The sequence below is a fragment of the Hemiscyllium ocellatum genome, chromosome 8, assembly GCF_020745735.1.
Source record: "Hemiscyllium ocellatum isolate sHemOce1 chromosome 8, sHemOce1.pat.X.cur, whole genome shotgun sequence".
Taxonomy (NCBI): domain Eukaryota; kingdom Metazoa; phylum Chordata; class Chondrichthyes; order Orectolobiformes; family Hemiscylliidae; genus Hemiscyllium; species Hemiscyllium ocellatum.
In genome coordinates this window covers 102,070,392-102,086,103 of record NC_083408.1, presented here as the reverse complement: position 1 = coordinate 102,086,103, position 15,712 = coordinate 102,070,392, and the positions used below count along the sequence as shown (strand labels likewise).

At 45.3% G+C, this 15,712-nt stretch overlaps 1 protein-coding gene across 1 annotated transcript; it reads left to right on the top strand.

The window, feature by feature from the left end:
• Positions 1-2,987: 2,987 nt before the first annotated feature.
• LOC132818403 (NPC intracellular cholesterol transporter 2-like) lies at positions 2,988-14,054 on the top strand. Its single transcript, XM_060829396.1, has 4 exons — positions 2,988-3,260; positions 8,503-8,607; positions 11,613-11,785; positions 13,734-14,054. Exons 1-4 carry the CDS (start codon positions 3,176-3,178, stop codon positions 13,818-13,820), a joined length of 450 nt encoding a protein of 149 aa, XP_060685379.1. The 5' UTR covers positions 2,988-3,175; the 3' UTR covers positions 13,821-14,054.
• The last annotated feature ends 1,658 nt before the right edge of the window (positions 14,055-15,712 follow it).

Below are 15,712 nucleotides of genomic sequence, written 5' to 3'. Positions count from 1 at the left end.
ACCAGGACACCCCCTTCCCCCAACAATTTCACCACGTACCGCCCACCTCTCGCACCCCCATTGGTCCCACCTGCGGCACGCCCCCCACTCACGTCAGGCCGTTCCTATTGGTCGACAGCCACGTCGGTCGGAATCGCCGGCCTGGGCCACGCCCCTTCCCCCCTGGACCCGTGGGGATTGGTCCATGGATGTGCGTCCCGAGCGAGAGGGGGATTGGATACTCCAGCACCGTACGCCGCCGTGATTGGCCCCTTCCGATGTCAATCATATCTAACCGCGGCGGGTTCGGGGAGGACTGAAATGAAATGTCGAGACGAGTTTTGATTTTTCTTGGACCACACGATGCCAACGCTGGGATATCGGAATTGATTTTGGCTCACCGATGTGTTTAGTGACCGTTATAAGGCGGCTGGGCGGGCGGGCGCCAACAGCCAACGGACATAAAATGGCGGCTGGGCGGGAGCATGGCGAAGGTCCCCGCCTCAGGGAGGGATCCATGCCCCTGCTTTCCCCAACCCCGGGGGCGGGCAATGTCGGCATCAAGAACAACACCCCACCCCACCCCACCCCTACACGTCTATTGAGACCATGCCCTTCACTCAGAGTGATCCCACCTTAATATGGGAGAGTGTAGGGGTCATTGATAACACCCCCCTCCCATCACAGTCCCCAGGGTAGTGTCATTGATAACACCCCCCTCCCATCACAGTCCCCAGGGTAGTGTCATTGATAACACCCCCCTCCCATCACAGTCCCCAGGGTAGTGTCATTGATAACACCCCCCTCCCCTCACTGTCCCCAGGGTAGTGTCATTGATAACACCCCCCTCCCATCACAGTCCCCAGGGTAGTGTCATTGTTAACACCCCCTCCCCTCACTGTCCCCAGGGTAGTGTCATTGATAACACCCCCCTCCCCTCACTGTCCCCAGGGTAGTGTCATTGATAACACCCCCCTCCCATCACAGTCCCCAGGGTAGTGTCATTGATAACACCCTACTCCCCTCACTGTCCCCAGGGTAGTGTCATTGATAACACCCCCCTCCCATCACAGTCCCCAGGGTAGTGTCATTGTTAACACCCCCCTCCCCTCACTGTCCCCAGGGTAGTGTCATTGATAACACCCCCCTCCCCTCACTGTCCCCAGGGTAGTGTCATTGTTAACACCCCCACTCCCCTCACTGTCCCCTGGATAGTGTCATTGATAACACTCCCTTCCTCTCACTGTCCCTAGGATAGTGTCATTGATAACAGACCCCTCCTCCTCATTGTCCCCAGGGTAATGTCATTGACATCACCCACTCTCCTCACTGTCCCCTGGATAGTGTCATAAATAACACCCCATTCCCGTCACTGTACCCAGGGTAGTGTCATTGATAACATCACCCCCCTCACTGTCCCCAGGTTACTGTCATTGATAACACACCTCTTCCCTCACTGCCCCAAGGGTAGTGTCATTGATAACACACCCTCCCCTCACTATCCCCAGCGTAGTGTCATTGATAACATCACCCCCCTCACTGTCCCTAGGTTAGTGTCATTCATAACACACCCCTTCCCTCACTGTCCCAAGGGTAGTGTCATTGACAACAACCCCCTCCCCTCACTGACCTCAGGGTAGTGTCATTGATAGCACCCCCCCTCACCTCACTTTCCCCAGGGTAGTGTCATTGATAACACCCCCTGTCCTCACTATCCCCTGGAAAGTGTCATAAATAACACACCCCTCCCCTCACTGTCCCCAGGGTAGTGGCATTGATAACACCCGCTTCCATCACTTTCACCAGGGTAGTGTCATTGATAACAACCCCCTCCCCTCACTGACCTCAGGGTAGTATCATTGATAACAGCTCCCTCACCTCACTCTCCCCAGGGTAGTCTCATTGTTTACTACCTTTCCACACTGTCCCCAGAGTATTGTCATTGATAACAACCCCTCCCCTCACTGTCCCCAGGGTAGTGTCATTGATAACACCCCCCTCCCCTCACTGTCCCCAGAGTAGTGTCATTGATAACACTCCCCTCCCCTCACTGTCCCCAGGGTAGTGTCATTGATAACAACCCCTCCCATCACAGTCTCCAGGATAGTGTCATTGATAACACCCCCCTCCCCTCACTGTCCCCAGGGTAGTGTCATTGATAACACCTCCCTCCCCTCACTGTCCCCAGGGTAGTGTCATTGATAACACCCCCCTCCCCTCACTGTCCCCAGGATAGTGTCATTGATAACACCCCATCACTCACTGTCCCCAGAGTAGTGTCATTGATAACAGCCCCCTCCCCTCACTGTCCCCAGGGTAGTCTCATTGATAAAACCTCCCTCCCCTCACTGTCCCCTGGATAGTGTCATTGATAACACTCCCCTCTCCTCACTGTTCCCAGGGTATTGCCATTGATAACATCCTCTCCGCTCACTGTCCCCAGGGTAGTGTCATTGATTACACCCGCCCCCCCACCTCACTGTCCCCATGGTAATGTCATTGATAACACCTCCCTCCCCTCACTGTCCCCAGGGTAGTATCATTGATAACACCCCCCTCCCCTCACTTTCCCAGAGTAATGTCATTGATAACACTCCCCTCCCCTCACTGTCCCCAGGGTAGTGTCATTCATTACACACCCTCCAGTCATTGTCCACATCATAGTGTCATTGATAACACAGCCCCCCTCACTGTTCCCAGGATAGAGGGGGAGGGAGGGGTGGAGGGGGAGTGGGAGGGGGGGTGGAGGGGGAGGGGATGGGGGAGAGAGGGGGGTAGGAGGAGGGGGAGAGGGGGTTAGGGGTGGAGGAGAGAGAGAGGGTGGGGGGGAGAAGTGGGTGTAGGGGGAGGGATGGGTGGAAGAGAGGGAGAATAGAGAGTGGGGTGTACATGGGGGGAGGACAGTGGAAGGGGGTCAGTGCTGGGGGGCCGTCAGGGAGGGGGAGGGGTAATTGTCGGGGGGCGGGGCCGGCGGTGGACGATGTGGGCGGGGCCAAGTGGGTGATTTACCGCTGCTTACGCCGAGCAGGTGGGCGGGGTTTGTTGCGTGGGTGAGCCCATCGTGTGGAGCCGCTGCGGTGGATCATGTGACCTGGGGCCCGGAAGGCTTTGTCGAGCTGAGTTTATAAATCCGCTCTCTGAGAGCAAGCTGCTTTCTGTTTGTGTTCCTGTCCTTCCGTGTGTTGGTCTGAGCGGTATGGAGACTCTGTGTCGCCTGTTGCTCCCTCTCCTGGCCCTGGGGGCCTTATGTGGGGCTGAGCCTGTCAAATTCCTCCAGTGTGGTGAGTGGGCTGGGGCTGGGGCTGGGCTGGGGTGGGGTGGGGTGGGGTGAAGTGAGCTTTCTGTATTCAAAGGATCCAATTCCTTTATCTTCCCTAATTCTGTTGTTAAAACACCTCCCTGATTTATTTGTGTAATTCTCCCAGCGCATGCACACCCTTCTGCAGCAACCTTATATGATGGTATTTAATAACCAGATTCTGGATTAGTGGTGCTGGAAGAGCACAGCAGTTCAGACAGCATCCAAGGGGCAGTAAAATCGATGTTTTGGGCAAAAGCTCATCATTAGGAATACAGGCAGAGAGCCTCAAGTGTGGAGAGATAAGTGAGAGGAGGGAGGGAGTGGGGAAAAAGTAGCATAGAGTACAATAGGTGAGTGGGGAGGGGATGAAGGTGATAGGTTGGGGGTGGGGGGAGGGTTGAGTGGATAGGTGGAAAAGAAGATAGGCAGGTAGGACAAGTCATGGGGTCGGTGCTGAGCTGGAGGTTTGGAACTAGGGTGAGGTGGGGGAAGGGGAAATGAGGAAACTTTTGGAGTCCACATTGATGCCCTGGGGTTGAAGTGTTCGGAGGTGGAAGATGAGACGTTCTTCCTCCAGGCGTCTGGTGGTGAGGAAGGCCCTGGACCTCCATGTCCTTGGCAGGGTGGGAGGGGGAGTTGAAATATCGGGCCACAGGGCGGTGTGGTTGATGTGTCCCGGAGATGTTCCCTAAAGTGCTCTGCTAGGAGACATCCAGTCTCCACAATGTAGAGAAGACCGCATCGGGAGCAACGGATACAATAAATTATATTGGTGGATGTGCAGGTAAAGCTTTGGATGTGGAAGGCTCCTTTAGGGCCTCGGATGGAAGTGAGGGAGGAGGTGTGGGTGCAGGTTTTTGCAATTCCTGCGGTGGCAGGGGAAGATTTAATAGCTAGCCCAGCTATAATATCATGGAGTTTAAGAAAACTATTTGCTTCCCTCCACTCTTTTTGTCAAGGTATTGTACTGAAAGCAGTCAATTGTGGTGTGACACATGTTCATGTGGGCTTGTTGGTATGTCAAGTTCACTTTATTTGCTCTGAGAATTGTGTATTTAAAAGCATGTGATCCTTTGAAAGATATTTGTGTGACGGTGCTAATAAGTGCTTTGTGTTGAGCCATTTGAGTTTTCTCTGGAGTGCAGCCGACTGAGTACACTGTATAAAGTTTGAACAGGAAGTACACGGGACAGTTAGATCACCATAACTTGACATTTTGCTTAGTTGTTTAACATGGGGTGGGGGGAGGTGGGCATGAAAGATACTGTAGTTTACTGCAGTGAAGGAGAATTTCAATCTATCTGACTTCCCTTATTTTTGAATTCCACTTTTGAATGGACCCCTCAAATTTCAAGTTTAATGCTGATCTCTCTCTGCACCTTCAGCTATGCCATTGTATGTTTTGCTCTGTTCTATTATCCTAATGCACTTTAGTATGATTTTGCTGTACTGCATGCAAAACAAAACTTTTCACTGTCTAGATACACATGACAACAATAAATCAAATCTTAGTTTCTGTTCTATTAAGGCTGGTGATTAAGTTAGTCTTTATTGCTGTTGTGCTTGAATAGTATCACTTTTCGGGGAGAATTTATTCCATTGCTTACCTTATGAGCAAAGAAGCCTTTGGCTCTCAGTACACGATCACCCTGATTTGCAGTATTGTTGCTCTGGATCTATTCTAGACCTTTCTGCCTGTAGCTCCTCTGACCCTCTGGGTGAAGTACTTAAAAGGTGTTCAGTTGTTCAGGCAGCAGCTTTTGGGTGAAATGTTTAGCAAAGGTGGATGTCAAAGATTTTGTGACATAACTTAAAAGGGATTGGGAGTTACATAGCATATTATGGAACCTGCCTCAGAAGTGTGGTTAACTCGCGACTGCCCTCTGGGCAATAAATGCTGGCCTAGACATTGACACCCTCATCCTGTGAATGAATTAGATTAGATTCCCCACAATATGGAAACAGGCCCTTCGACCCAACAAGTCCACACCGACCCTCTGAAGAGCATCCCACCCAGACCCATTCTCCTACCCTATATTTACTCCTGACACTATGGGCAATTTAGCGTGGCCAATTCACCTGACCAGCACATCTTTGGACTGTGGGAGGAAACCGAAGCCATCTCGTTCTCTTAAAAGTACAATTAATTTATATGTATGTATTTGGAAGGCTAGTGAGTTTTGAGAAGATTTGTAGCTCAGGTTGAGATTCTGGATATAGGCTTGCTCGCTGAACCTTCCAGCTTAGCAAGCAAACCTACCTCCAGTAGTTGGAAGGTGGTGTTCCCACTATTTGTGGGCAGCAAGATGGCTCATTGGCAGCACTGCTGCCTCAGTGCCAGGGGACCCAGGTTCGTTTCCAGCCTGTGATGACTCTGAAGTTTGCACGTTCTCCCCAGTCCGTGTAGGTTTCTTCCAAGGGCTGCAGTTCTCTCCTCTCCTCTTTTCCTCTCTTTCCCTCCCTCCTCCCTTCCCTCCCCTCCCCCCCCCCCCCCCCCCCCCCCCCCCGTCAATAGATGTGCAGGTTAGGAATATAAGGACAGGGTAGGACTGGGCGGGGTGTTCTTTGGCAGTTTGGTGTGGACTCGATGGGCTGAAGGGTCTGCTTCTACAATAGGGATTCTGTTTCAAACCATCAGGTCGTCGATGTACAGAGCTATTTGTTAATGATCTTGGTATCTATAATTATCTTCACTTTTACATTGCCCCCTTTTCATCTTGGTCAGTGTGTTGATTGGGACCACCCAGTTTCTTCTGCACCCTAAGCCCCTCGCAGCCACAGCACTGCAGGAATTTCGGACTTCCTTTCTCCCCCTGATCTTCCTGCAGGTCAGTGTTCCCCAACAGAAATCACGAGTTAGTTTCAGGCACTGCTGAAGTTAGTTGTTTTTAAAGATAATACAGCTAAGTGTTTCACATGTTATGTTTAAATCTACTGCTATTTGCTACTGAACTTTGTGCTGTTCCTCTTTATATTAGATGAGATCATGAATTTACCAGGTACTGAAGCTTAGTGTGCCTCCTGTGCCTTGGTTCAGAAGTTACAAGAAGGACTTTTACTTCCTCTGAGAATATTGATTCAGCCTATCCAGAATATGGTTGGATGCTGTTTGCCAGTTGCTGTGATGTTCCTTTAGAATTATTGAATGTTGGTTAGACTTGGCCTTCTATTGTCCTGAATGAGTTATTTCAGCTGACAACTTTCCACTCTGAGCAACATCAAAATTGTTAGTGAGCCAGTTGAGTTTTTGAGGCTTCATATTCACCACTATTGATGCTGCCTTTTTTCATTTATTTTGTGCTCAATTCAAATTCTAAAACAATGGAGACATTGCATTTAATCTATCTGTATTATTAATCCAGGCCACTGGTCAATAGCAATCTATGCAACTAATCATATCTCCATTCTTGAATGAGCTACCCATGACTTGTTACTATTGAGAAGCATGTTGGTATGAAATCATCAGTGAACAATGTTTGGTACTATTCAGTATCTGAGGAGTCAAATGCTGGCAATCAATTGTCTGGCAAGACCTGAACAGCATCCAACCAGGGCTGATAAGTGGCAAGTAATGTTCATGCAACACAATTGCTGGACAATTACTACCTGCAATAAGAGAATCTATAAATCTCCTATTGACAGTAATACCATTAATATCAGACTTCTGGAGTTTACCATTTTCCAGAAGCTGGGCTGCACTAACTATACAAATAGTGTGGCTACCCAACAAATCAGAGGTAGGAAAATCTGCAGTGAGTAACTCTCCCCTTGACTCCAAAAAAAAATTTCCATCACCTGTGTGGCACAAGTCGAGTGGAATGGGATACGCTCCAGTTGCCCAAGTGAGTGCAACTCCAACAATGCTCAAAGTTTGGCAATGTTGATTGGCACCCCGCCTTCAGCATTCACCTCTGCCTTGCAGTGTTGGCAATATGTAGGAATTATAATATGTACTACTGAGACTCGGGCTTCTCCACCGGTACCTTCCAAATGTAGGACCTCTACCACCTAGAAGAACTTTTTAATTTAATAGCGGTTTTAGTCTGTTTTTAAACAACCAACTATTTTACTTTTTTCATTTGTCACGCTGAGTCAATATTCATAACTTTTAATTTCTTCCATTTCAAGCCTTCATGTTTGCGTTTGCCTGTTGCCAGCCACTATGCTCAGAATTGTTGTCAATGTTTATCTCCTCCAGACTATAGAAACCAAACCCACGTTTTGATGCTGAAATGCTGTGGAATGATAGTTTGCACTGTTTGTCATCTGTGTTAAGCATTGTCTAGGAACCCCAGTAAGGATCAACACACTAATTTCGTTTGCATTCTAGTGAATGTGTTAGGTTTAATTCTACTTTAAATAGTGTTTCTTGTCACAGTGCAGTGGATCTTCAGAATCCTTCTGCTTTACAAAGCGTGCAAGTCAGGTATATGCGACTGGATGTATGTTTCTAAACCGTGGAACTGTCCTAAATTGAACAGATTTGCAAGAGTCATCCACCATTTCCAAACTTAATCAAGAATGTTTTGTACAATATGAAGAGTCTGCTTGCCCACTCAATGTCCTGCTCCTCTGACAGTTGCATTATATTGTGCAGACATTTTTTCTAGTGAGGGTGAAATTGTTTTTCTTAATGTGCTGGGTCCCTAAGTTTGTTCATTTTTACTATGGCTCATCTGCAAATGTCCCCAAAGGATCGTTTTTGGTTAATTCATCCCAAAATTGATGCTTTTTTTGGTACCCTGCTTAACTACTGAGCATCAACTTCCTGGCATGTATCCTGATGAAGGGCTTGTGCTCGAAACGTCGAATTCTCTATTCCTGAGATGCTGCCTAACCTGCTGTGCTTTGACCAGCAACACATTTGCAGCTGTGATCTCCAGCATCTGCAGACCTCATTTTTTACTCTAGAATAATTTGCTTGTTTTCTGAGGAGGATTGAGAAAGTAGTTTAGAATCCAGTGACTATTAATGTTTCCAGATGGCGATTTCATGTTTTGAAACTGGTGTAATGAAATGAGGTATATAAGCAATCTTATTGCTGCAGATTACATAGAAAGAAAGATATAAGTTAAAACCGGTCATTCTAGTAGTAATCTTTTGCTTTGAATAATTTTACATTGCATCGTTGCTTGTAGCAGTTTATCCATCCACTCTGTCAAGCTTCTGTTAATTGTTTGCGCATCTAGCTAAGTGACATGAACTTTCTGTCGTTGTTACAGAATCTACAGCAGAACAAATCATAGTGGATATCACTCCATGCCCCATTCAACCATGTCGTCTTCACAAAGGGCAAGCATACAGTGTGAATGTCACCTTCACTAGCAGTAAGTGAAATGATAAAAACATCTGGATTTGAAAGAAGAAAACTTTTTACATTGAATGCGTGTGAGTTGTTATCCTAACCAGTGGGATGAGCTTTATTATATAGTTTTTATTATATATTGTATTATATCATAAAGCACCCCTCTAACATGAGTTAACAGTTTATACTTTCACAACAAGAGGGAAAAACATACTGTATCTCATCCTTACCAATTTGCCAGCTGCAGATGCATCTATCCATGTCAGTATCGTTAAGAATGACCACCACACAGTTTTTGTGGAGATGCAGTTCTGCCCTCGCATTGAGAATAACCTCCATGTTGTGCGGACCTATTACCGTACTAAATAGGATCGACTTCAAACAGATCTAGCAGCTCACACCTGGGCATCCATGAGGCGTTGTGGGCCGTCAGCAGCAGCAGAATTGTATTCCAGTATAATCTGTAACCACATGTCCAGCAAATACCCCACTCAACCATTACCATCAAGCCAGAAAGCAATGCTGGTGCAATGAGGAGTGCAGGAGGGCATCCCAGGAGCAGTACCAGGCATACCTAAAAGGAGGTGCCAAACTGATGAAGTGACCAAGCAGGATTGCTTTTGTGTCAATACCATAAGCAGCAAGTAATAGGCAAAGCTAAGCGATCCCACAACCAATAGATCAGAATTGAGCTCTGCAGTCTTGGCATGTCCAGTTATGAATGGTGGACAATTAAACCACCGACTGGAGATGGAGGCTCCACAAGTATCCCCATCCTCAATGGTGAAGGGCCCAGCACATCAGTGCAAAAGATAAAGATGAAGCTTTGTCAGCAAACTTCACCCAGAAGTACCAAGTGGGTGATCCATCTCTGGCTCCTCCAGAGGTCCCCAGCATTAGAGTTACCAGGCCTCAGCCAATTCGATTCACTCCATGTGACATCAAGAAATGGTTGGAGGCATTGGATCCTGCAAATGCTATAGGGTCTGACAGCATTCCGGCATTAATACTGAAGACTTGTGCTTCAGAACTTGCCACTCTCTTCGCCAAGCTGTTCCTTTATAGTTACAACCTTGACATCTACCTGACAATGTGGAAAATTGCCCAAGTATGTCCTCTATATCAAAAGCAGGACAAATTCAACCCAACCAATTACCACCCTGTCAGTCTACTCCTGATCATCAGCAAAGTGATAGAAGGTGTATTCAACAGTACTATCTAGCAGCACCTTCTCAGCAATAACCTGCTCGGTGACACCCAAGTTGGGTTCTCCAGGCCCCCACAGCTCCTGACTTCATTACAGTCTTGGTTCAAACATGGGCAAAAGAGCTGAATTCCAGAGATGAGTGACAGCCTATGAGATCCAGGCTGTATTCGATAGTGTGACATCAAGGAGTCCTAGCAAAATGAGAAACGGTGGGTATCAAGAAAAACTGTCATAGTTGGAGTTATACATGGCACATTCCATATCCTGGAGATGAAATGGAGGTCAGCCATTTCACCTCTAGGATATCTCTGCAGGAGTTCCTCAGGGTGGTGCCCCATGCTCAACCATCAATGAACTTCCCTCCATCATAAGGTTGGAATTGGGGGTGTTCACCAATGATTAGGTAATGTTCAGTTCCATTCATGACTCAACTGAAATAGTCCATTGTGCATGGTGTGCTGCTGTCTAGTCTCCTGAAGGGGGACGGACTTCACAGAAAACTCCGAGCCCTGGAAGAAATCAATTATCCAAACGAAATAGTGCCTGCCCATCTCATTTGGATAATTGAGGTTCCTCTGTATACGTCTAAACTCTCCTCGTAAGACAATCCTGTCATATCCAGGATCAACCAGGTGAACCTTCTCTGGACTGCCTCTAAAGGCAGTACAGAATAACTTTGATTCACCAAATGAGACTGATCAGTATCTTGTTCAGTAACCGATCATTCGGATAACTGATCTGATCGTAAACAACGGAAGCGTTTGTGGGACCTTGAAGTCTTGTTCGAATAATCTGAAATTCGGATAATTGATCAGATAACCAAGGTTGCTCTTTATATCCTTCCTCACTTAATTGGAGAAAAGTTGTTTCCAATCCACTGCTTTCTGTCCAACTGTTCTTCTCTATCTTTGAACTCTATCCCCACCTATCATTTGTTCCTGTCTCCTCTCCCCTCCTCCCCCCTCCCACACGCACGCACCCATGCTCTCACTCTGTTCTGCATGTAAACCCACATTTTTCTAGCTATCATCAGTTTGGACGAAAGGTCACTGACTCAAAATGTTAACTGATGTCTCTTCACAGATGCTACCAGACCTGCTGAGCTTTTCCAACAATTTGTTTTTGGTTTGAACTGACTGATATTTGTGACATCAGTCATTCTTTTGACTGACTACCTTTGTCTTTCCAGCACTTGTTTTGTGAATACTTCATATTGTGTGGTCTTAGAAATGGGGCTAAATTGCAGGTGAGCCAACTGGCATTTATTTCCACTTACTGCAAAGTGTTTACTATTTATATTGGTAGATTATAAAAACTAATACCATTTTGCTCTGAATATAACTTGGATCACTGTCACCAAAAGAATCAGACTTCGAATTGTATCGACATTGTCTTGATCTTTTTAATCCCTAAAGTAAAGTTTAAATCTCCCCTTGCTGTGCTGTTGCCAACTAAAATTAATTGGCTCCAATTTCTGTCAGTCAAAACACCAAGAATCAAGAGACTTGAAAGACATCCATGATCTCAGGAGGTTAGTTCAATGACAGTGGGGATTCAGTTGTTTATTCAAGTAGAATGCAGCATCTGACTAAAGTAAGAAGGTCTTGTCCAAATGTGAAAAGTTTCTAAAATGACTTATTTAAATTTTCATTGCTGCTGATAAGCTAGGTGAAATGTAGCCAAACGCCATAGCAGACCTGTGTCCTCCTTATCTTTATCTCAAACCCAAGTGATGGAACTGGAATTGCTGGCACATTTGTGCATTTTGATGGTTGTAACTTTTTTAATGTGGGTTAACCATATTGTAATCTGTTTTCCAGCCACCTTGAGTAAGACCAGTGAAGCCAAGGTTTTTGGTATCCTAGATGGGATTCCTGTTCCTTTTCCTATTCCTAACCCTGATGGTTGTAAATCTGGAATTAAATGCCCCATCCAAAAGAACATGAAATACAGCTACGTCACTTCACTACCAGTGGAAGAGAGCTACCCAGCAGTAAGTGTTTTCATGAAACATTAAGATGCAGAATAACATCCCTTTTACTTGATCGTTTCGTGGCCTGTTTGCTCAGCAAGACTTTGAAAAATTTTGTCGATCAAATAACCATACTTTCATTGTGTGACTAAGTGGAATCATTTGGAACAAATCTGATGGTTGAAACCACGCCAGTAGTGAGGGAATTGTCATTGTAACCCTATCTGATGATTGTGGCTCGGTGGGAATGGTGTGATGAGGTCATTTTGAGGTGTCAAATGATGTTTCATATTCCTTTCAGGGAATTAGTGCACCTGGTTCTTCATGAATTCCAATTTTGATGTCAGTTTCTCTCTTCTGTTTGGGAGCAATGTCAGTGGAAATTTCTGACCCAACAGATAACTCTGCTTAATTAATCTCTAGCATATGTCCCAAGTTCTGCTTGGTTTGACTGTAAAGATTTGAAGGTTTTTGAACAAGTTAGTTGAAATTATAGTAACTTTATCTAAGTGAAATTTTTTTGCGCACTAAAACCTAATCAGGCAATTAAATTGAGCAAGTTGATTAATTTAGGGACAGTGTAAGAGTCAAGAGGTGTTGACTTCAGGCATGGAGTGAGAAGCAGTAGCATTATGGGACTTTGCCTCACAAATGGATTGTACATTTTTTTTGAGAATGTTACCAATGGCAGATTTGAAAAAGAAAGGGAAGTTTGCTTGCAGTTAAGCTTGGTGGAAAGAGTCAAGGGAGCAGGATGGATTTTATGGCCAAAATGAATGGAGGATGGAAGAGAACTGTAACTTGAGGCCTAGTGAGGGGAAGTAATTGGAATTTTGAATAGGAGAAAGGAAGTTGTGAAACTGGCTATTCAAATGGTCCTGTTTTTATAACCAGTCGTAAGCTCCTCACGCATTGAGTATGGCCTGAGATTTGCATCAGAGAAAAGTCTTTGTTTTGGAATTCCAGGATGGTTTGGGAATAGTTGGTGGTTTTGACACAATGCTTTTTTTGTGATCCACTGAGGTCTGTTGGTGAATGGTTAATTAGTGTTCTATCCATGCCTTAGACGAAAGGACTTTTAGCTGAATGACTAGTTTGTGTGAGAGTGAGAGAGAGGGTGAAAGTTAGTTTAATGGCATCAGAGGCCTGGACATCAAAAGATGCTGATGTGGGTGTAGATTGGTAGCTGTGGAAATGCCAAAGGTGTATGGAGGGCCAAAAGATTGGCAATTAGAATTTTAAAGTGAGTATTGCTTCCCAACTCTGCAGCCAGCAAGAAAAATGAGATGTGGTTGGGGAACGATACCAAGAAGTGATAGTAGCTGGTCTGTGGTTGACTTAGTGTGTAGTGAGACCATGTGATGGGAGAGAAATAGCTTTTAAATGCACCAAACCAATTTAGAAGAATAGAATGTCTACAGTGTGGAAGCAGGCCCTTCAGCCCCACAAGTCCACACTGACACTCTGAAGGGTAACCCACCCAAACCCATTCCCCTACCCTATATTTAGCCCTGATTAATGCATCTACCCTACACACCCCTGAACACTATGGGCAATTTAGCATGGCCAATTCACCAAACCCGCACATCTTTTGGATTATGGGAGGAAATCAGAGCACCTGGAAGGAAACCCACATAGATGCAGGGACAATGTGCAAACTCCACACACAGTCACCAGAGGCTGGAATCACACCTGGCTCTCTGATGCAGTGAGGCAGCAGTGCCAACCACTGAGCCATTGTATGGCCCCCTTTGTATATAAATTTGTATATAGATTTGGAAAAGGTGCTGTTCCCTTAATGAGGCTGACTGTGGAGATCACTGGTGCAATGAATTGCGTTTTGCGTGTTAGGTTTTAAATGAATATGGAGTAATTTAACTTTTATGCAGGGGATTGTGTGGTTTTACAATGTTTTTAATCTTCTGTTTTTATTTTTCTTTTCTTTTATCCTTCCCACCACCCTACCCAGATTAAGTTGGTGGTTAAATGGGAACTAAAGGATGCGAACAACACAGATATCTTCTGCTGGAAGATTCCAATTCAGATTACAGACTAAACCAGATCACAAAATACTAACCCCAACAAGTGCTCCTTGAATCTGGATACTGTGGTCTGCTGCACTGTGGGAAAATTAAGCCAAACTTCTTTTGAAGAGATTTTTTGATATTTTTACAAATTCTTGTAACTTTGGAACACAGTTTTTAAAATTTAATTATGAATTGTCCTCTGATTTAATGCTAAGAGTTCTTGTAAATTAACCTTATTAGGCCATTAAAGGCATTAACTAAAAGTTGTGTGTGCTGTTGCTTTAAATTGCGAGAATATAAATGGAGAAAAAAAATGAACAAGTTAAATGATTCCTGATTCTGAACCTCTGTTGAGATGTCATTCAGACTCTCCCATGGGTAGTCAGTGGTTCTTGGCTTTATTTGTGGTTTTCTAACAGAATGAGCCTAGTTGGTGGGGGAAGATTGTTGTTTTCTGTTGCAGTGTTTGAAAATAATTGCCTGGCCTGATCCATTTCTCAACTTCCTATTTGCATTGAGTTCTTTCCAGTGTTGAGCAATTCTTGCTTTCCAGTTCCCCTGCCTGGAGTTATTTTTGACTTTCTGGCAGACTTCTGTATTCATTCAGGTGATGTAGGCTTTACTGGTTAGGCCAGCATTTATTGCTCATCCTTGGATTCCTAGATTTTGTCTTCGGCAATGGAGATTGCCTGTCACTTGGTCACCATGGGCCTGGGTATGGTCCAGATCTTTCTGGACTGCATCAATATCGAATAGAGGAATCAGTAATCAAAATGAACACTGCAATCATCGGGGAATGTCTGACCTTTATGGGACAGAAGGATCATTAGTGAAGCAGCTGAAGATGGATGGGCTAAGGACTATACCCTGAGAGAACTCATGCAGAAACTTCCTAGAGCCCATATGACTGAGCACCAATCACAATGGTGTTTTGTGCTAAATATGACACTTACCAGCAGAGTTCTCCCTGGTTTTCATTGACTCTAGTTTGGCAAGGAATTTTAGTGTCAGCTGCTTCATATAAGGATGTTGCGAAACTCTTATCTTTCCTGAACCCTTTCAAGGATGTTGCCAGGGTTGGAGGATTTCACCTATCAGGAGAGGCTGGCCTGTTTTCCCTGGAGTATCAGAGGCTGAGGGGTAACCTTATAGAGGTTTATAAAATCATGATAGGATAGTCAAGTCTTTTCCCTGGGGTGGGGTAGTCCACACCTTGAGGGCATAGGCTCAGGGTGAAGGGAAAGATTTAAAAGGGATCTAAGGAGCAAGGATTTCTCAGTGTGGTGCATGTATGGAATGAGCTGCCAAAGGAAGTGGCGAAGGCTGATAGAATTACAGCATTTAAAAGGCATCTGGCTGGGTATATGAATAGGAAGGGTTTGGAGGGCTTTGGGCCAAGTGTTGGCAAATGGGACTAGGTTAGGATGTCTGGTCAGCATGGCAAGTTTGAGTCCTCAATACCACATTTGGTCAGTTGTGGAGTTGGTGTTCATGGCAGTCATGTTCTATTCCTCTGGAGTTTGATTCCTGCCTGAAGTTTGAATCAAGATAGGAAAAAGGGTATAAGTGCCACTAATGGAATGTAACTGAGTGACAGCGAGCAAATTATTGCAGAGCAAATGCTGCTTGACAGCTCTGTTGACAACCCCTTCATCACTTCACTGATGATCAAGGGTAGACTGAGTTGTAAATGGAATGGAGATGCCGGTGTTGTAATTACAGTTACATCACACTGAAAATGTTTGCTATAAATTCTGTGCCTTAGAATTGTGTCCTCCACTATCACCTGATAAAGGAGTGGTGCTCTGAAAGCTAATGTGCTTCCAATTAAACCTGTTGGACTATAACCTGGTGTTGTGATTTTTAACTTTGTAAATGGAAGGTTGCATTTGCTTTGTTCTGTGTACAGGAAATATCTGGG

What these genes read in the sequence shown, in the direction of transcription:
- LOC132818403 (XM_060829396.1), top strand. Translation starts at nt 3,176, where the DNA reads ATGGAGACTCTGTGTCGCCTGTTGCTCCCTCTCCTGGCCCTGGGGGCC. An exon ending in GAATGTCACCTTCACTAGCA is followed by an intron (nt 8,608 to 11,612) that starts GTAAGTGAAATG and finishes TCTGTTTTCCAG; the next exon opens with CCACCTTGAGTAAGACCAGT. An exon ending in TGGAAGAGAGCTACCCAGCA is followed by an intron (nt 11,786 to 13,733) that starts GTAAGTGTTTTC and finishes CACCCTACCCAG; the next exon opens with ATTAAGTTGGTGGTTAAATG.